The 22,119-nt window shown below is 40.9% G+C and overlaps 3 protein-coding genes across 3 annotated transcripts; 1 reads left to right on the forward strand and 2 right to left on the reverse strand.

Moving 5' to 3' along the window:
• The first annotated feature begins 4,468 nt into the window (after positions 1-4,468).
• LOC131691008 (rho-associated protein kinase 1-like) lies at positions 4,469-6,196 on the forward strand. Its single transcript, XM_058977132.1, has 7 exons — positions 4,469-4,775; positions 4,832-4,961; positions 5,016-5,194; positions 5,259-5,473; positions 5,539-5,697; positions 5,757-5,948; positions 6,005-6,196. The coding sequence occupies exons 1-7, from the start codon at positions 4,623-4,625 to the stop codon at positions 6,174-6,176; spliced, it is 1,200 nt and encodes a 399-aa protein (XP_058833115.1). The 5' UTR covers positions 4,469-4,622; the 3' UTR covers positions 6,177-6,196.
• Positions 6,174-8,994, reverse strand: LOC131691007 (zinc finger protein ZFP2-like). Its single transcript, XM_058977131.1, has 2 exons — positions 8,392-8,994; positions 6,174-8,335 (listed from the first exon to the last, which is right to left on the reverse strand). Exons 1-2 carry the CDS (start codon positions 8,607-8,609, stop codon positions 6,454-6,456), a joined length of 2,100 nt encoding a protein of 699 aa, XP_058833114.1. The 5' UTR covers positions 8,610-8,994; the 3' UTR covers positions 6,174-6,453.
• Positions 8,995-17,377: 8,383 nt separating this feature from the next.
• Positions 17,378-18,901, reverse strand: LOC131687033 (uncharacterized protein K02A2.6-like). The gene has a single exon (XM_058971066.1). It carries the CDS (start codon positions 18,899-18,901, stop codon positions 17,378-17,380), a length of 1,524 nt encoding a protein of 507 aa, XP_058827049.1.
• Between the last annotated feature and the right edge of the window lie 3,218 nt (positions 18,902-22,119).

The raw sequence follows: 22,119 nt of genomic DNA on the forward strand, positions 1-22,119 counted from the left end.
TGGCAAGCGTTCTTGAGAAAAGCTCATTTTAGTTTCTACGCGCAAACTGTACAAAATCTACTTCAACTATATAAAATTTGATAACCCCCGCAAGCAAACTTGTTATCTACACATCTGCCCGGTTAGGGGATGATTCGTTCTTTCAAACTTTCTTTCAACCTGTATTGAAATTTAAATGAACACACAAAACGTTTAGGGGGTTTCTGCGACATTTTTCCTTCTTTTCAACATAGGTACTTCTATTTTAATTTACACTGTCTCGCAAGTAAACCTTATAATTATAAATTTAAATATTTACTCACCTGTTTATCTTTATGGTACACAAATCCCTCGTGTAACAGTTTCAATCCTTTTTTGTTCCACTTCACTATTTCACACGAACCGTCACTTAAAGGATCACTTTCCTGGAAGCCGAAGAACTGCTCAGCCATGGTTAATCTTTTTCTGAATACTACGCTGGTAGCCGATGAAAACAACCGTATTTATATTATCCACATGACAATGCACTATTGTTTTCGGAAGTATTATCGATATCAATCTTTTGATCACCTTATCTGAAGAATAAGTATAAACAAGAGAACAGTCCTTCAGATAACTCGATCGACACTCGATCAAAAGATTGATAACAATAGTGCATTGTAATGAGAATACGATCAAATGCAACGTATTCACCGCTTCAATTATTGATCTTTCAGTGCCCTATTCAAATATCACAAAAGGGTGTACTCGATTTAAACCTTTCAAGAACACTATAGGCGATAAGCAGAGAATGCTTTTGGTAATACTACAACAATTTGTGCGTAATTGGGTACCCAACTATAACTAGATCCGGTGTAAATGGAATTATTAGTTCAAGGTGTAAAATTCTGATCGCAAAGGAACCTTGCTCTTATGTATTGTGATTATAACCAAGCATGTGAAAAATTCGTCCACTCTTGGGGCTGTTGTTAACTTTTGATCACAATGCAGCCAAAGTTTTATGCCCAATCATTAATCGTCAATAACACGCGACGATTTTGGATATTCAACAAACAATAGTGTTGTGGCGCCCACTGTGCGTAATGTCATGCTGGTGAAGCTAGCGTCCACTCCCTCGCGCAGTGGATAATCATCAAATTCAGATCATATCTGTCACAGCTTAGGTCACAACGAACATGCATTGTAAAGCATGAAGTAAATAATCGTTTCCCTGAAAAATAGATCGTTGCGACGGGAAAGGAGCATAGAAGTTGTAGAACACTACGATGTAAGCATTTCTATTCCTTCCTGTTGCTTGTAAGCTAATTTACGCGCATATTTCTGTCTGTGATGAATTATAAATGAATTAATAAAATATTCAGTTTTGAAGCTGTATTATACTGCTGTCAAAAAGTGTTGTTCTTCTGATGTTCTAGCCACCGCAACAAACTTCAAAAATCGTATGATGCTAGGAAATGCGGGAACGACATTTCTAGACTCTAATTCCAGATATAAGTACGAAATTGAACATCTGGAACATGAAGTACAAAAATTACGGGAAGAGCAATCGGATCGCAAAAAGCGATGGGAGGAGGAAAAACGGTTGCGGCAAAAAGAGTATGACCGTCAACTCAATGAGATACAAATTGAGTATGAACGGCAGCTAGCCGATACTCGACAAGAATATTCTCGTAAAATTCTTGAGAGCAGACAGAAATATGCGCGTAAATTAGCTTACGAGCAACAGGAATTTCGCCAACCGTTACGCTGTACAGTGAACACAAATCGAATGGTAAAAGATTCCTACTGCGAGCAGGCAAATCAAAATAATACACAATTGGGACTCAATAGAAACGAGTCAAAAGAAACACGAACCGAATCGGTTGTTCTGATAGTTCATGAGAATAAAACTTTAGCTGCTGATGAGTGTCCTTTGTTGAGAACGGATTGCACTGTAACAGTTACAGAAGTAGCAAATTATATCAACTATATACTAAAGAAGCGTGACACATTTTTGGTTTGTAAAGAGAATAGATCTGTAAGCAGAATGTTAACCTTGAGTGAAGTGAACAAAAGCAATTGGCTTATCGTTAGAATTTGGGACCCTGGGATTATGTGCACAGCGAGCTTTGCAAGTAACTGATGAAATATTGCTACCGATATTGCATGCCGCTCGGAAGATGGAGTAGTTCACGGGAGGGGGAATGTTGTGGCGCCCACTGTGCGTAATGTCATGCTGGTGAAGCTAGCGTCCACTCCCTCGCGCAGTGGATAATCATCAAATTCAGATCATATCTGTCACAGCTTAGGTCACAACGAACATGCATTGTAAAGCATGAAGTAAATAATCGTTTCCCTGAAAAATAGATCGTTGCGACGGGAAAGGAGCATAGAAGTTGTAGAACACTACGATGTAAGCATTTCTATACAATATATGATGAATTATAAATGAATTAATAAAATATTCAGTTTTGAAGCTGTATTATACTGCTGTCAAAAAGTGTTGTTCTTCTGATGTTCTAGCCACCGCAACAAATAGGATGCTTCAATTGCCGTGGTGTACATACTACTAGGTGAAGTAGTAGGCTAACCGCTTGATTAAAATGCCAACTGCCGTTAATTATTATTTGCTTTGTAGTTCGCACTATAAGTTTTATCATAGCAGCTCCCTTGCAGCTATAGTGGGGCAAATGTACTTAGAGTGGCATGCTCCATAAGTAATCAATGGGTTTTGCATTTATAGGAACCGAAATTAGCCATTACGCCAGTATTGGTACATGTGGAGCAAGCTGTTTTAAATGCAAAAATTGGCTCCAAACCAATTATAATTTTTTTTCTATCAAATAGGGATAATAGCTTTCATTTAACTTATAATCATCATCCGTAGATCTTTCCATTTTTTTAATGCGTTTAAATTCAAGCACAATGTGTAAATGTTAAAAAAATACTGTTAATAGTGAAGTTATAGCAAGTATTTAAGTGCACATGATTTAAATGTAACGAATTGTTTATTGAGAAAATAGAAGAAAAAAAATTCGGTGGAATAACATTCTGGGGTTTGGTACTTTCGGCGGAACAGTTTTCGGGGTTCTGGTTCTTTCTGGGTGAAAGTTTTCTGGGCTTTGGTACTTTCTGGGAATTTGTTTTCTGGGAATTAGTACTTTCTGGAATATGTGTTTCTGGGGAAAAAGCTTCGGCATTTTTTCTTCTGGGGAATGGTTTTCGGGGGAATGTTATACAATCTACATAAACCCAATGTGGGTATTTATAAGAAATATTAATCTTACATTCACATTTCATAACTATTAGGCACATAAAACCCCATTCATAGTTTCGTTACATGGGAGATGTTTAGATTTTAGAATGACACCTAGCCCCAGATAGTGGAGTAAGACATTTTTAATGTCAAAAATAAATTTGGCATAATGCTTAATTGTTCGTCAATCATGAAAAATCACTATTAATTCCATTTGCGCGAATTTTATTATTTCCATTTATGAAATTATTTTATTTGCATTCTACAATAATATTTAAACGTTAAAATTCTGTAACATACGGCTTCAATTGATTATTCAACAAAAATACAATATTTGCATATTTACGTTTTAGTACACTAATCTATAAGAATTATGAAATAATTCACCAATTAGCATAATACATTGCATTTCGTGAACAATACACAAATACGTCTTTAATGCACTAATACGTAAGAATTGTGAAAGAAATAATCAATACTCATCAATACACAAAATACATGTCATTTCGTGAAAAATACACAAATACGTCTCTCAATACGTTAGCCTGAATCGAAAATACTAAAGTGAATCGCCCCTCGGACATGACGTATCGAAACGAACATGAAATTTGACGTATTCACAATAGAAATATGTCAGATTGCATGCTCGTTTGGATACGTCAAATTCGTGTTGGTCACACTCTAACCCGGTCAAACCATTCGGAATTTGATTCGGAATCCTGAATGGAGTCAGTATGGATTCCAACTCAAATGCAACAACCGATTCTGAAACCGATTGAGTAGGAATCGGTTATTGCATTTGAGTTGGAATCCATACTGACTCCATTCAGGAATCCGAACCGGTTCTGGAATGAGTTTAACTGGGAACTAGAGTAAAGTTCAGCCGGAAATGAACTGGAATTCTGGCTAACTAGAATCGGTTGTGTCACTGGAACTGGAGCCAGCCAAAATTCCGATTCATTTCCGGCTAAGCTTAACTGGGTTAATAACTGGAATTCTGGCTGGTTCCAGTTCGTACACGGGCTCCAGTGACCGAACCGATACTTGTTAAAATCGGTTGTGTCACTGGAGCCGGAATACGAACTGGAACCAGCCAGAATTCCAGTTCATTTCCAGCTGAGCTTAACCGATATCTTTTTCGCCCCGAGCGCCATCTACTAGTCAACCACATTTCATTTTTCAATATGTAATTTTAGTACAGCTGCTGAACGCATTGATGGGTACTTTATATTAACCGTGTACTGAAGTGATTGCCTTAAAAAAAATCATAAATATAACGCAAAGAGCTTTGACAGCAGTCCAATCGCAACGGAAATTTTTATATTTTGGTCTTTAATTCGATCCAAAAGCAGTTTTTATTAATTTAGATGGTAATCGAGCAAGTCCCAGTTCAAAAGCAACAAAGAAAATGGCCAATGCGACTTTCGTAGAGAATTGGAACAGTATTATTCCACACAAGATTGGAGCAGTAGAATTGGAACATCCAACGGAGTCATTCGTCTTTCGGAATTTTATAAGCTTCCTCAAAATGATGAAATATGATGTGATGGAGTTTGAGAGCGTAAGTAATTTGTAATTTATTGGCTGTTTAATTATGCTTAATCTTTTCCATCGCAGATGTACAATGAACCCAAGGATGTCCTACTACTGAAAAGAGCATCTCTGGTGGCATACATAAACCATTTCTACCAGCTATGTCTGGGATCGAAGCAAAGCACTTTCTTTTATGTCGATTTGATTAAACCATGTTAGTATGACTGCAATTTTCAGAATGCAAACTCTACAGATAATATCATTACAGCCCCGAAGAAGACTATACATGTGCTGAATATCCTACTGAACTATCTGTTCTATGTGAATATGGTGCGTGATGATACGGTCGAGCGAGCGACTAGCTGCACAGCGAAGTACCAGGAATTGACAGCTAAAATGAATCAGCAACAGTGCGAACTGGAAAATCATAAAATCAAAGTGAACACCGTGAGTTGATTTTTTTTTCCTTGCTCTAATCGAATCGATCGCTGGAACTCACCTCGTTTTACAGATAGAACAAAACATCAGCAAGATGAAAGATCAACTGCCACAGTTAGAGCGGGCAAACGAAAAGCTCCGTTCTAAGAAAAAGCAATTGCAAGAGAAAATTCTTTCGATTAAAACAGCCGAGAGTGAATTTGTGGAAAAGATCACCAAACTGAAGACAGATTTTGCGTCACTTAAGGATCAACGTGTCGTTGACGAGGATGCAGCTGCTCTCATACAGTATGCATATTATAAATGTTTCGTTAACAAAAGCAGCAACGTTTTTTGGCATTTCTAATTTCTAGGAAAAACGAAGATTTGGAATCCGCAATTGAAGAAAGCGAAAAACAGGAGAAATCGTTACAGTTGGCCAACTCGGAGTACAGCACTCTCATCAGCCAGATTCAGCCGTGTATACTGGCTTTAGAAGATATTCTACAAAATCCGCTGAACAATTCCTTAAAGTAAAGTTTCCTACAGGTTTAAATACGTGATGAAGCTGTAAATGTTTTTTTTTTTGTAGAGCCATCAAGCACGAAGTTGATGCACTGCAACTAAACTGCAATCGTCTGGAAAAAGATTGCTCTAACAAAAAGACCATTTTGGAAGCAATGCAAAAAAACTGCAACTCAATCCGGGACTACGTTGATGTCAAGTGTAAAGAATTAACAGCTGAACAGAAAATAAAGAGGAAAACCGAACGAAAAACTGTCACGTAAGTAGGAAGGGTGATTTCTGCGTATATGCTATGCAAATGTATTTTTATTGTAGCGATCTTAGTGAGAAACAAATGCAGCTGGACGAATTGCAGGAACAGAACGATATTTATGTGCAAGAGATCGAAGCTTTGAAGGAAGAAATACTTTTAATTATGCAGATGGCTGGAGATACTATGAAGTTTTTAATGCGAGATCCAGTGAAAACGGGTAGGAAACTTAAATAAACTGCCTTGTAGTTATTCTATTCAGTTGTAACTGTTAAGTGACATACCGAAAAAATCTTGACATCTGAGTGAAGACCGTAGAAATATGACACATCAACTAGTAACGATGAAATTCTATTTTAGCTTTGAGTTCAAAAACGGACATAAGATGCCATAATGCAGTCATCACATGCTTGCGTTGAGGTTGTCTGCCATTTCTATACAACACGGACAGAGGGGATATCTATATTGAAAGCTGTGGTACACATTTTAACATAATGAAACATAAAAACGTACCTCACATCGGCTTACACACACTTTTCTTATGCTTGCAAAGTGTGCTATTATCAGCGAATCGTTTGCCACACTTTTGACACTCGTACGGTTTCTCCCCGGTGTGTGTTCTCCTGTGGGTATGCAGTTGATTCGACTGCGCAAATCGTTTTCCGCAGAAATCGCACTCATGGCGCTTGATTCCCAAATGCAGTAGTTCGTGTCGCTTTAGGTTGGCAACGTGTGTGAAAGATTTCGAACAGGTCTTGCAGGAATAACCTCTGATACCGTCGTGGATCGGCTGGTGAAATTTCAGCGCCTGCAGGGTGCTGAACGCTTTATCACAGAACTCACATTGAAAGTTTTTCTCGTGGTTGCGCAGGTGAAGTTCGAACGCCTGCTTCACGACAAATTGCTGCTCGCAGGTGGGACATCGAAGGTACTCAATTTCCTCGTACGGATGGTGCCGCTCGATATGATCAATCAACAGCGAGTGACGTTTGAATGAGCTCATGCAGAAGCGGCAGTGATTGTGGGGCCGGATCGTACAAAGACTGTTATTCGTGGGCGTGGATATTGCTCCGTGGAAGCGGATTTTGTGTTTTCGTAACAGGGTGGTAGATGTAAACTGCATGTCGCAACCGTTACATGCGTACGGCGTTTCGCCCGAATGTAATCGCAGATGGTCTTTGTACATGGGGGACTGTCGGAAGGCTTTTCCACAAACTTGACATTTGTAAGGCTTTTCTGATGTATGGATAAGATGGTGCCGTTCGAGATTGTTTTTGTTGGCAAACAGGCGACCGCAGGATCTACACTCGTGTCGTTTAATACCGGCGTGGGCGTCTTCGTGTTCTTTGAGAAAAGATAACGATAAACACTGCTTACCACAATGTTGGCACGTGTATTTCCCTTTTCGTTTGCTGTTGACCGAGTTAAAAACCGTAACCGAGTGATCGATGTTATGGCGTTGCTTTTCATGTCGCCGTTTACCTAATCCATCAGCAAATCTTAGTTCACAGTGATCACATTTCATTGGTCGTTCAACTGAATCATGCTTCGCTAAATGACGATTATATTTAGTAAGATTAGGAAATGGTTGATTACACACATTACAGGTCAAATCATGATCAACGTGCACAACCATGTGAGCAAACAGTTCTTCCGATGTTTGGAACAACTGAACGCACATGTAGCATTTGCGCTCTGTCATTCCTTTGAGATGCACTTTCTCCTTTGAAACTTTGGCGGACTTTTTCCGAGGCCTTCCTATACCGCGTTTCTCAATTGAGTTTTCTTTAGATGTAGTTTTATGTCGCATTGTAACTTTTGTTTCTTCTATTGTCGAAGATTGATTTACCTCACGAACAAAATTATCATCTCTTGACGAAACAGGATGATTGTTCCCATCATTGCGCTCAATATCCTCTAAGGATGCCTCGTCGTGTAAGGGTGTATTAACCAGTTTTGAGGGTTTCATTGTGTAATCTGTCTTTGTCTCTAGTTTGACTGGCATCGCCTGCACAACTTGCGATATCGGTCGTGATTCTTGTTGCATTTCTTCCCTAGTTGCAGACATAACTTTGTTCGGAACTCGTATAGTTTCAGCTTTCAGTGCCTTTCTGTACCTTAGTCGATTCTCCTCGTTAATAAATACATCCATCTTTTGCCAACATTTAGCGCTTTCGGCAAATTGCTTGCGTATAGTTACAACGATATCCAACCGAACAAGACACGCTTCACAGACACCGTAATTATTGTCCAGTTGAATTTTGAAGATAGATTTCAGCACTTCCTCGATCGGAATATCCCCAATTAGGTGTCCTCCGCACACAGGTGCTACCCTCTCGGCAAAATCAAAGCGAAGACACAATCTGCAACTGGATAGGTGAACGTCTCGGTCCAAGCTAGGGAGAAGTTTGCAAAATAATTACATACGTTTTAAACATTCTACGAGGGTTACCTCCGATTTCGAAAGTTTATCGGCTCACTGTACCGATCCACTTCATCGAAATGCTGTTGACAAATTTCCGCTTGCAGCGGATCGATATCGGCCGGAAGTGTTGAGCCAGAGCCCAATTCGATTGCCTCTCGCCAGCGCTCATATAAGAAATGACTACGGGGAAAGCGCAGGGTGAAGCTTTGCCCTTTCGAATCGCAATTGGGGACGATACACGGCATACTGTTCTAAAGATTGTTCCAAGTTGACAACACAATCCGTTAAAATTATAATTTCAACAACAAAATTTAATGTTCAGAAAAGTTGCATCTTTTATTGCAGTAAGTAGTTGTATACACGATTTATGTTTTCTGTTTTGATTATATTCAACCCGTCAGTAGGCTTATGCTAAACGGACAAAAGTTATGTAGAACGGCGATCAGATGAGGAAAAAACCTTTCTCTGCTAGTGTAAGTATTGAGTTTACAAGATGACGATACGAATGAACTTATGATAAATCCCAGCAAAGTTCAGCCGAAAATTAGCCGGAATTCCAGCTGGTTCCAGTATTCCGGCTCCAGTGACACAAACGATTCTAACTAGAATAAACTTTACTGGGATGAAGTTCATGTTTGACAATTCGATCATGAAGCGACCAAAGGGCCGAAGTCGCAATGATATCGAATCTAGAAAAATAGCTTTGAAAATTCAAAGAGACGAAGTCGAAATACAAACACTGGACTAATTATAGTTAGGTTTTGTGCCCTTCATGCAGAAAGACGGTTTTAGACCAATTTTCTCCTTACACGTTCATTCAAAACTACTCAAAATTTGAGTTCGGAGCACTCAATTTGAAAAGTAATAGCAATCCCAGTCAAAAAGGGCAAGTTGCTGGCTAGCGGGGGGCTATTTGCCAACTCGGATGCGCTAATTGCCCTACAATTTGCCAGCAATTTGCTGGCAATTAGGGGGCTATTTTATATGCAACATTTGGGCGATTTGCCGCCGTCATTTTTTTGCCGCTCTACCCGCCCTTAAATCGCCCAGGGAACGCGCCATTTAATCGCCCTTAATTGCCTGATATGAAAATCAAAAATAATAATTATTTTCGGATTCACTATCTACTCACATAAATTTATCGGTACACTAGGTAATCACCACCAGACTATAGAAAGAATCGATGGTGAAATTCGTATTGCACACCAAAACTTACCACAATCTGACTTTCATTTAGACTCATGTGGTTTTCGTTTGAGGCGAAACTGAGTCAGTTCCTAACCCCAACTGCTGTCAAAATGTATGAACTGACAGCGGTTGGGGTTAGAACCTGACTCAGTTTCAGGTTCAAGCGAAATCGCCATCAGAGATCTTGTTCCACTATACTTACACACGATTCCACAATTTTCCACATTCGTTGACTAAATTAAGTGCACTAAACAAACAAAATACAAGCGGGAACACGCCAATTGTTTAAAATAAACAATTTTAAACTTAAGCCAAACATGAACCGCCATGTTTGAAAAACGCAAAAAACAACAAGTCCATTTCAGCCGCCAGAAAATTTGTCTAAGTATTGAAATTACCTTTAAATCGCATTTGCAAATTGCATTTGTTCCTAGGGGCAATTAGCACAGGCGAGTTGAGTCAAACGTCAAACTTTTTAAATCGCCTGACCATGTTCGTCCGTATTTTTTTTGACAGGGATATGTCAAAAAATGAGTTTTAATTTGAGTAGAACTAACTCATTTCTTGAGTAATCATAAAATCTTCAAAGTTCTGAGTGAAGAAAATACTCTCAAAAAAGTGTGCGGAATTAGGTGTTGATTTAAATTTTATAAAGAGCCTGAAGTTAAAGCCGATGATCGTTCATAAAACTAGAAGGTAAGTTTCATTGAGTTTTGCTTACTTTCAAATCTTACTTCTAGTTGTGTTTTTGTAGTTTCGGCAATTTATACAAGATGCCGATCGGCATGAAATAGATGTAGAGAACGACCCTTGAATTAAGTTCCCGAACATCGCAAACACCTGGACAACGGTCTGGAGGATCAGGTAAATGATATTTGAAATGCCAATGAATGTCTTTGTACTTTTATTAAAAATGCGGAATGATTATTTTCTGTATTTCCCTCTTGAGTAAAATGTACTCAAATTTGACATTTTTATCCCAAACTCAAAACTGAGTAAACGAGGAAAACTCAATTTTTGACTATGTGCACTTTTAATGAAATTGAGTGGCTGGCTACTCAAATTTGAGTTGTTATGGATGAGCGTGTAGGGAGTAATATCTAGCCAAACATGTCAAATGGTCCTAAGTGCAAATGACAGTTTCTCTTTGGTTACTTTCTCTTTCGCTAATTCGTGATCTAACGCTAGATGTCGACCGCCAGAGGACACGGAAGTTCAATGATGATGTTTTTATTTTCATCTGTCAAAACGCACTGGAAAGTAAATTCTGATTTTTTTAAATTCAATCAATATTATAATTAAACGTTATTTCTTCTAATGAAAAGTAATATTGGTGAAGAAAATATGTTTCCTACCTCTGAAAAATATCCAGATGGTAAATTTCTTGTTACTTCACTCACATTTGTTCTTCCGGTTTCAATTTATACTAAAATGGAATTCAGAGATTGAAATTTCGATAGAAAACACGAAGGTGGGCAAAAATCACTGGATTAAAGAGTGTAGTTGTTGGTAGTCGAGGTTATCCACTGATAAGTCCAATTTCTAGATAAACATTTTCCATATCTAAAACAACCAACCTAACCTCAACAATACAAAAATAATTCCGGATCTCAATAATTCGTAATAAAATATTGCGTTCAACTGAATGTTTTGGTGTCAAACGAAAGAACGACTGTTTTCTTATCACCTGTAATCAAGCTTTTTGTGAAACTATGTGATATTTATTTTAAAACAATTAAAATAGAACAAGCATCCTATACCATCAATGCAAGAAAATGTTTTCATCATCATTTGACTAGTACCGAAAATGAAATCCAGTTGGCGCATCGGGCGAAAAAGTTTCACGTTTGAGAGCCAATAACTCGGCAGTTTATACGTTTGTTACTCAACTCTTAGCAGAATAAGCTAGTCGAAATCAGAGTTTTTCGATATATCCTGAAACAATATTGAAAAGTTTTAAGATGGCGCCGTAATAATCGAAAGTAAACAAAGACCCTGTTAAGCTCAGCCGGAAATGAACCGGAATTCTGGCTGGTTCCAGTTCGTATTCCGGCTCCAGTGACACAACCGATTCTAGTTAGAATCGGTTGTGTCACTGGAGCCCGTGTACGAACTGGAACCAGCCAGAATTCCAGTTCAATTCCGGCTGAGCTTAACTGGGGAGAGGCTCTCATTTGCACTTAGGACCAGCGATGCCAGATTTCTGGCTCAAAATCTAAAACCGATTCAGAATCCTGGTCGGTGGAGGAATTTTTTCATGAAATGTGAAGACATTTGAAAAATAAGCCTGGTATCCCTGCTTAGGACCATTTGACATGTTTGTCGAGATATAGCATACACGGAAAAATAGAACAACCCGCAAAATAAGTTCTTTTAACTTAAATTTAGGTAGTTTTGAGTCTTGCGTCGCTTTCGCACTTATTAGTGTTGTCAAAAACAAAGAGAGATTCGACTCAGTCGAGGCCTTCCATGGAATAAGGTACTTTTATGTTGTTTGAGGTATACTCAAAATTAGGTAGATTCAACTTAAATTTAGGCATATTAAAGTCAAGGTTGAGTATAAAAAACTTGTCAATGAGTTGTGGTTTTTTGCCATTTATAAAGGGAAACTACCTTCAACAAGGTTTACCTAATTTTACCTTATTCCATGATACCCCGAGATTGAGTTAAAAGAGCTTAACTTTTGGTAGTTTTTCGTATCTGTGTGGAGAATTGTCCATCCGTCCCAGTTTGTGGGCTTAGGCAGGTTGGTGTAAAATTTAATATGGTTAGCAAATTTTTAAATAGATACCAGGTCTAGGGGCAGATCACTCTAGGAATGTATAACAAATTTGCATCAACTTAGAAAAAATGCATTTAATTTCCATTTTTGAATCAACTTTACCCTCCCTCGCAGAAAAGATTACTTAATAATCGTCCTACGCTGATCCACTTTGTTTGATTATTTGTTGAATGAAGGGCTGTTTTTTGTAAGGTTTTGACGTCTTCCACGCAACGCAAAATACATTGCACGCAACGCAAAATGTATTACGAATTTCTATTTTCATGGAAAGAAATGCATTTAATTTCGAACTTTTAAAAATGCATCACAATCTTGATCACAATTGTATCTGCCGTTAGTAAAGTCGTGATTCGCTGGTTGGACATTTTTAACTGGACCGCTTTTTAGTTGGACCTCCGCTAGTTGGACCATTGTCCAACTAAAAAGCATCTGAATGCCAAAATCTTATGTCAAATTTACTTTGACAATCAATCTGACAATTATTTGAGATGTGAATAGATGCAATCACACTCTAACGTCTCCTTTGGAGAGTTTTTGACATCTGTCAGTCGGTCCAACTAACGAAACAAATTCATTAGTTGGACAGAGATGTGGTCCAACCAGCGAATCACGACTGTAACAGGTATATTTTTCAAATGTCTTCACATTTCATAAATTAATCACCCTTATTCTTGTTTACGACGAATGCGAGATTCGTTCGAAAGCGCTTCGAACGAATAGTAAGCCCATTTGATTTTGCTGTCGTAAACGTGAATATAAAGAACTTTCGAACGAATCTCGCTTTCGTCGTAAACAAGAATAAGGGTGAATGTGTTCATTTGTCTTCACCGACCAGAATTCTGAACCGGTTTTTGATGCTGAGCCAGAATTCTGCCAGAAATCAGTCAATACATCTGGAAAAATTTGTCTTCGAAATGAAAAACAATATATATGCCGCAGTGACAATCCTAATCTAGTGTTCTGTACAGGTAGGTACAGGCGCCAAAAGGAAAAGTTATGCTCGTCAAAGTCAATGATGCAACGACATATGCAGCGCTTTTCAAGAAGGTCAGAGCTAAGAGTTCTGGAGGAAAACGTGGTAAGAACCAGGCGTTCCCAAAAAGGTGAGATGCTCTTCGAGTTGGAGAGTCCCACGCTTAACAACTCGACTATGCAGGAGATTATTACCAACTCGCTGAATGAAGAGGCAGAAGCGAAGCCTTAAGCCCGCAGACGGTGATTGTGTGCAAGGACCTGGATGAGATCAGGACGAAAGACGAACAAGGGATGCACTGATGCAGCAGTGTAACCCGGGCGAGGTGCACATGACGATCCGGTTAAAGATAAGGTATGGAGGAACTCAGACAGCGATGATTCGTTTACCGGTAACCGTTGCTGTCAAGGCGCTGGAAGTAGGTAAAGCTATGGTTGGATAGTCGAGATGCCCATTGAGAACCGCCTCTCGAGCGAATAAACAAGCGAAGTTCAGCCTAATACTGGAGCAGTAAACCGAGCAGCTGATTAACAGAAAGCCGGTTGTCATTGGGGATGGCTTCAATGCCTGTGCTGTGGAGTGGGGCAGTAGTAACCAACACAAGAGGCTTATCCTGTAGGAAGCTCTAGTGAAGTTAGACCTACGATTTTGCAATGAAGTTTTTGTTAGCACATTTCAGAGGGACGGGAAGGAGTCTATCATCGCCATCACATTCTGCAGTCTTTCACTGATGGCGACCATGGATTGTGGTATGCGATAAGTATACCCACAGCGACCACCAAGCGCTCCGTTACCGTATCGGCCAACGAAACACTGCTGCAACACGGAGAAGGATGGCCGACTAGCGAAAGACCTCGTTGGAGCACTTCAATCGGACAGTGGGACCGAGAACGTGGATGCCGCTTATCTAACAAGAAGGATCGTTACGCTACAATGCCGCAAAAACTGGAGCCACGCAATATACGGCATCCAGCTTACTGGTGGAACGAGACGCTAAAAAGGCTACGCGCTGTCTTTCATAGAGTTAGAAAGCGGGCTCAGAGAGCAATATCGAAGACAGATAGAGAAGTTAGAACCGCGGTAGCTTAGCAAGTCAGATTGACACAAGGAGCTGTGCAGAACAGTAGACGTCAATCTCTGGAGACGCGTACCGAGTCGTGATGGCGAAAAGGAAGGGCCCGTCGACACCAGCCGAAATGGGCTACATACACTGAAGATAATCGTTGAGGGTCTCGTCCCGAAGCACGATCCAACTACCTGGCCACCGACACCGTACGGCGAAAATGAGGGAGCCAACACGGACGATCGGAAAGTGACTAACGATGTGCTTACACAAGCATCGCATCGACTGAAATCAAAAGAATGGCCCCGATCCGGATGGAATACCAAATGCTGCGATCCTGGCATACCACGTCATGAAGATAGATGAAGCACAGAGAACTGACATCCATGATCGAACTAAAATATTTAAAAAACGTGTGTAAACATTTGAATTAATATACGATAAACACTAGCGCCGCCACATCAACCTATCCCAACTATCCGTCAAATCCATTCCGGAACCGGTTCGAAATCCTGAATGGATTCAGTATGGAATCTTGCTCAAAGAAAACAACCGATTCCGACTTTATTGGTTGATGCATTTGAGCCGGAATTCATGCTGGAAATTCGAACCGGTTCCGGACTAGTTTGACTGGGTAGAGGAATAACTGTTTTATTTGGTCATCAAATAAAATACTTTTGTCTTTGGATCACAACTCGCTTTATTTGTACATCCGTATTGATACGCACTCGGAAACAGAATGAATGAAAATAGCGTGCATCAATGAGAATGCGCGCTTGAATCAATGACGTTCATGAGGAGTGTCCACAAACTCCGTACTAATGTAGTGGTAGCAAACTACGTAATACAACATCCTCCCTGTTTTATAGAAAGAGAAAAACTAATCAAGACAGTAATCTTTGAAACGAATCGGAAGTTTGACACTTCGCTTGGATCTAGTATATCTATCTTCTTCGATTACTGGATCGCTGGATGGTCTGTATATTCTGGGAGTTTTCATCGGTTTTGGTGTTCTAGTTTCTTCCAGAAATATAGCATCAGGTATACTGGGAATTGATGTTCGATTTGGAATTGTATTCTCAGTAACTGTCGAGAACGATGGCTCGTTGAATGACTTCTCTGCGGCAAGTGATTCGACGTTAGGAATAGTGGCTGGATCAGGAATAACTTTTGGCGTTTGAGGTTCGTTACGTGGTTTCAAGTTCACTAAATCACGTCGATATTGAGCACCGTTTACGTCAATAACATATGACCGTTCGTTCAACTTGTTACTAATCATGGCAGGTGTCCACCGCTTGGATATCTCTGGATTTAGCTGCACGTATACCGGAGACCCTGTCTCTAATTGAGGAAGATTTTTTGTTTTCCGATCATATTGAAGTTTAGTCTTCCGTCTTCTCTCTTCGATCGCTTGTGGCACTCCTGCTACCAGCTTTGGCATCAGATTGTTGGCAGACGTAGGTATGCCACAGCGTGTGTTGCGGGAGAATAATCGTGTAGCAGGGCTGGAACCAATTTTGTTAGGTACATTTCTCCAGTGCAACAACGCGCACCAAAAATCGCTTTGCGCTTCCTCTGCCTTCTTCAATAACCGTTTTGCTATTTTCACTGCTGCTTCAGCTTTTCCATTGGCTTGTTGATGATGTGGTGCAGATGTAGTATGGTAAAAGTTCCAATCTCTCGCGAACTGTTTCCACTCTCTGTTGACAAAATTTGTTCCATTGTCTGAAATGACCTGTTGTGGTTTACCATGTCGTGAGAAATTAGATTTGCACACAGCAATTGTTGACTTTGGGGTTAAATCTTTCAGTTGGTCAACTTCAAAGAAGTCTGAGAAGTGGTCCACGGTAACTAGCCATTTACGATTCTTTCCCTGGTATTCCGCGAAGAAAACGTCCATTGAGACCAATTGGAATGAGTACACAGGGACAGGGTGGCTTTGCATCGGTGCTGGCGATTGAGACGAACCAAATTTGGCGCAAACGCTGCATTGAGAAACTACTTCCTTGATCTGGGCACTCATTCCAGGCCAAAAGAGATTCGCCCGTGCCAATTTGAGAGTCGCTTCTATACCATTGTGGCTTACATGGACTTTTTCAGTTAACTTCCGACGTAGCGAATATGGTACCACAATTCTGTCGTTGCGATAGACGATTCCATCTTGAGTGCTGAGCTCATTTCTGTATTTAAAAAACACTTTTGCACTGTCTGGCACTTTATTAACGGATGACGGCCAACCATCCTGAACGAATCGCACTAGAAGCTGTAAAGACGGATCTGCTTTTGTCTCCCCGATGATCTCGTTCAGCTGCTCATCTTTGACTTCCAGGAAACTTGATAGGCTCACTTCCTCAATTTCACGAAATACACGAAAGATGTTTCGCTTATCGAAACTATCATCAGCTCGATTTTCATAGGATGGTGCTCTGGATATCGCGTCAGCCACCACATTTTCCTTCCCAGTCACAAACTCTATTGTTAATCGATAGCGCTGTAGGTTTAGCAACATGTGCTGAAGACGTCGCGGTGCGGAGAGTAATGGTTTCTGGAACACGTTGACTAACGGTTTGTGATCAGTTTTGATGGTAGTTTTAGGGTTTCCAACAATAAGTTGATCAAAACGTACACAAGCGAAAAGGATGGCAAGTAGTTCCTTTTCGATCTGTGCATAATTTTTTTCTGTTGGTGTGAGTGTACGTGAAGCATATCCAATAACACCCTGGCTCTGGAAGACAGCTGCGCCTAAACCGAAAGAACTAGCGTCACACTCTATAACTATCGGCTCGTTTACATTGTAGTACTGCAGTGTGCCCGTGTCAGCTACTAACCGTTTCACACGATCAAATTCTTCGTCTTCCTTTTCCGACCAAATCCAAGCCTCTTTTTCCGAAACCAAACGCCGAAGAATTGTAAAATTTGCGCTAAGATTCGGAATGAAACGGCTTAGGTAATTTACCATGCCAATGAACCTCTGAAGTTGCTTTCGGTCTGCTGGTCGCGGAAAATTTCACATCACATTGCACTTCTCTAAGCGAACCAACAACTTCTCCAAGCAGACATTGTGGTTCTCCAAAGCTTCCTCCAGCGTGTCACCGATTCTATAAATCAGCAAATCATCGGCAATGCATTCTACTCCATGTAGCCCTTCAATCACTTCCAGTAGCTTCATTTGGAAAATATCCGGAGCAGGAGCGATTCCAAAAGGTAGGCGAGTCCACCTGTAGCGACCAAACGGAGTCCAAAAAGTCGTCAACCGGCTACTACGTTCGTCCAGTACCACGTGCCAGAACCCTTTACGAGCATCTGCTGTTGAGAATACCTTTGCCTTTCCCAACTCAGGTAAAATTTCATCGATGGTAGTGAACTGAAGATGGGGACGTTTAAGCGCTTTGTTTAGTGGAATCGGATCGAGACAAATCCGAACGGACTCTGACTTCTGCTCCTTGCGTTTCACCAAAACGATGTTGCTGACCCAGTCGGTGTGTTGAGTCTCCTTCACGATTACCCCATCGCACTCGAGGTTCTTTAGCTCCTCTTTCAGCTTTTCTCTCATCGCAATTGGCACTCTTCGAGGAGGTTGTATCGAAGGTGTAATGTCTGGGCTTACCTCCAGAGAGACGGTTCCAGAGAATTTACCGATACCATGAAAAACCTCTTCGTGTTGCTTAACGATATCCTGAGCTTTCACACGGTAAATGTTCAACAGTTCTTGTTTTGATTTTGGCGCCGTGAACTTCACCGTATTACAAAACTTTACAAAACCCAGTATGCGGCAAACATTTGCCGATAGAAGTGGTCCATGGCTGACATCAACTACTTGTAAAACAAGGTTATACTTACGACCTTTTCTCTGACATGGAATTTTCACCTGCCCAATAACTGGAATGTTGCTGCCACCGAAACCTTGCAGGCGATACGTGGATGGTAACAACTCGATTTTGCTGTTTTCGGTCATCTTTTCCAACCAATCGTGTCCCACAAGGCTTGTATTCGCGCCAGTATCCAATTCGCATCGTACTACCTGCCATTTGCCAGCAAGGAATAAATCCAAATCCGCTAAAACATGTCCGCCACTGCCGGACCTGTCGATGATTTTACCGATAGACACATCTTCACCATAGTCTAATTCAGTGTTTTCATTTCCACTGCTTTCTGGCGATTCACTGCCGGAGCTGCTATCTTCATCCACTTTCTTAACACGGAGCTTCTTCTTAAACTGCTTCTTTCGCTCAGCTCTGCACACTTTTTCAAAGTGGTTTTTTCCACCACATCGGTTGCACCTTTTCCCTAGTGCCGGGCAAACACCTTTAGTAAAATCGTGCCTACCACCACAGAATTTGCACTTCATTTTTTCTTTCTTCACCATATTAACCTCTACACTTGATTGACCCACGGTTGACGGATGCCTTTCTGTGATTTCCTCAGCACGACATAAATTCAGAGCACTTGCTTCCGTCAAGTTTTGGGTAGTGATCAACTTAGATCGAAGCTTCAACCACTTGATCGATGTAGCTAGCTTGTATTTGATCATGTCTTCTTCTAACACACCGAATTTACATAACTTTGCAAGCGATTTCAAACGGCATAAATAATTATCAATGCTCTCAGCGGCGTCTTGCAACAACGAAAAAAAATCAAACCAATCGACAAACTTGTTTCGTTCCCGTACAACTTTAAGCTTAATTGCCGCCAATGCGAGATTTGGGTCGTTTTGCTGCTCATCGTTTAGTTCAAAATTAAAATATTTTTTTTAACGCGTCTTTTCCAACAACGGATAACAAAATGCTTGTTTTCTGCTTGTTCTGTGTCACAGGCCATTCATCCATGCCGACCGCACTGGCATAGGTTTTCCAATTCATTTCGAAAAAATTGTAGTTCCGCTCCATGTCACCCTCCAACTCCAACGGAGGCGGACGAGGAACAGACGATGCGGCAGTATATCCAGCCGCTGGTGCTACAGGCTGATTCACTTGTACGTTTCGTATCGTGCCTATTAGCTGTTCCATTGCCTGCTTTTGCAAGTGCGTAAAACGAGAAAACTGATTTTCATCCATTTTTTAAGTTTTTATATTTGCACTACCGGGAAAACAACTCGCTTTATTTGTACATCCGTATTGATACGCACTCGGAAACAGAATGAATGAAAATAGCGTGCATCAATGAGAATGCGCGCTTGAATCAATGACGTTCATGAGGAGTGTCCACAAACTCCGTACTAATGTAGTGGTAGCAAACTACGTAATACAACAATAACCGCTGTCAATTCTGTCGAACTCAGCCACAAACAAACATGACGACAGTAGCGCACCTGGTTTGGATATCCCAACTACCTTCGAAACCGTTAGAGATTTTACACAAGTCCACGTTACAGATTTTACACAAGTCCACAGAGAAGAGATGGACGTCTGTTCTCTGTGGATGAAGGCAACTTCCCCGAAATGTGGAAGGTACAGAAGCTGGTGTTGCTGCCAGATCGGGGGCGATCCGGCCAAACTGAGGGCGAGCGCGCGCTGTTCAGATTCCGGAGCATCGACAGTAGGTGCAATTCGAGTACTCAAGAGTGCGGAGAAGGCATTTTAACGAATGCGACGAGGAGATCGATACTGCGCTGTGGTCAAGATAGATGTGAAGAATGCATTTACCAGCGATAGCTGGGAAGCCATTACCACAGCGCTGCACAGAATGAGGGTCCCCGCCCATCCATGCCGTATCCTGAAGAGCTACTTCCAGAGCAAAGTGCTGCTGTATGCACGATGGGGTCCTTGATACTGCGGCTGCCCGTGAAAGTGAAAATGGGTAAGACACTTGAAGAAGTGGAGGTTAGGGTGGGACAAAAATAGATTCCAGCTCCGAGCAACTTTTTAGGTACCATTTGGGTCCTAGAACAACTGTGCAAATTCTTAGCTCGATCGGTGAAACTATATTTTTGCGCCTACTGTTTAAAGTTTACATGGGATTTTGTATGGGAAAGTTAACTTTTACAAAATAATTCCTCCAGGAGTTGCCCATTACTTCCTAAAAATAAATCGTTATGTGGCTTGTATAGGAAATTTAACAAAGAAAAAAGTCTCGAAAACCACGAAACGATCTGATGCTTGTGGAAAAAGTTATTAAGCAAAAATCAATTGATGCTCTGACGATTGAAAAAATATTCATTTTTTCTAGCACCACTGCTGTTGGTTGTCCAATTATACGCAATTTTGTTTTAATCCTCTCTTAACGTATCTAAATCGTTTATCTATACTATTTGGCCACTTCGCAAGGTTTTGAGTTATAAATTGAGGCTTCTTTTGTACATAATAAAAGAAAGTTAAAAATTTTGTATATAATAAAACCGTCAGAAGCAGTGATGCTATGAAAAGTGAAATTTTCATCAATCTTCAGGGCATCAACCGGTTTTTGCTTAATAACTTTTTCCACAAGCATCAGATCGTTTTGCAGTCTTCTAGACTTTGTTTCCTTGACAAATTTCTTAAAAAAATCAGACATCTGTTTATTTTTAGGAGATAACGGGCGACTCTTGGACGAATTAATTTGCAAAAGACAATTTTCCCATACAAAATCCCATGTAAACTTTAAACCGTGGGCGCAAAAATATAGTTTCACCGATCGAGTTAAAAATTTGCAGAGTTGTTCTGGGAGCTAAATGGAACCCAAAAAGTTACTCGGAGCCAAATTTTATTTTTTTCATATAACCATGTCCCACTCTAGTGGAGGTGTATATGACGGAGACAATAGACGCGATCGAGAACTGGATGAACGGAGTCAAGCTGCAGATAGCTCACCACAGGACAGAGGTGTTGTCGCTCAGCAACTGCAAAGCGGTTCAGCGGATGCAGATCGACATCGGAGGGCATATGATTGCATTAAAGTGTGCACTGAAGCAAATTGGAGTGCAAATCGACAACCTGTTGAACTTAAATAACCATGTCGCATTCGCCTGCGAAAAGTCGGCGAAAGCAACAGACGCAATAGCGAGGATCACGAGGCGTCCGCTATCTAGTGTTTCGTTATCGATACTGCCATTAAGGGGTTCCTGCCTGGGGTGTGACACTGGAAACCAAGCGAAACCGTGAAAAGTTGAACAGGACGTTCCGGCTGATGGCCATAAGAGTCGCGAGTGTGTACAGAACAATATCATCGGAGGCAGTATACGTTGTCGCCGGGAAGAGCTGTATCTGCATTACCATGGCGGAGGAAATCGAGTGCTACAATCGGAGGAACACCAGAAACGTGAGGAAGAAGGTGAGAATTGATGCAATGGCGAGGTGGCAGCAGGAATGGGACAATGCGGAGAGTGGAACCTACCGGCTCATCCCAAACCTGTCAACGAGGGTCAATAGAAAGCACGGAGAATTGAACTTCCACCTGACACAACTCCTGAATGTCTGAGGCTCGATGCAACGTGCAGGGAGATGCTCGAAACGGGAGGACCGGACATCAACCCGGATAATGTCTACAGAATGACAAGCGATATAAACACGTGGAACGTGGTTGACTGTGCGGTGATGCAGATCATTACCGACTTACAGCATAAATGGCGCGATGAACAGATTGTAAATGTTTCAGAGGAGCAGTCACTGCCGGGAAATTATCCGCCGAAGTAGGTTAGATCCACCGCTGAAGTCTAGTTGAGTAGGCTCATGTCGAACTCTCCGTCGGCGTAAGCTAGATTCACCGCCCGAGTTTAGAATAAGTAGACCGCGACGAGACGCCATCAGTCGCCGATCGTTGAAGCACAAGCGAACC

This window comes from Topomyia yanbarensis, chromosome 3 (genome assembly GCF_030247195.1).
Source record: "Topomyia yanbarensis strain Yona2022 chromosome 3, ASM3024719v1, whole genome shotgun sequence".
NCBI classification, from domain to species: domain Eukaryota; kingdom Metazoa; phylum Arthropoda; class Insecta; order Diptera; family Culicidae; genus Topomyia; species Topomyia yanbarensis.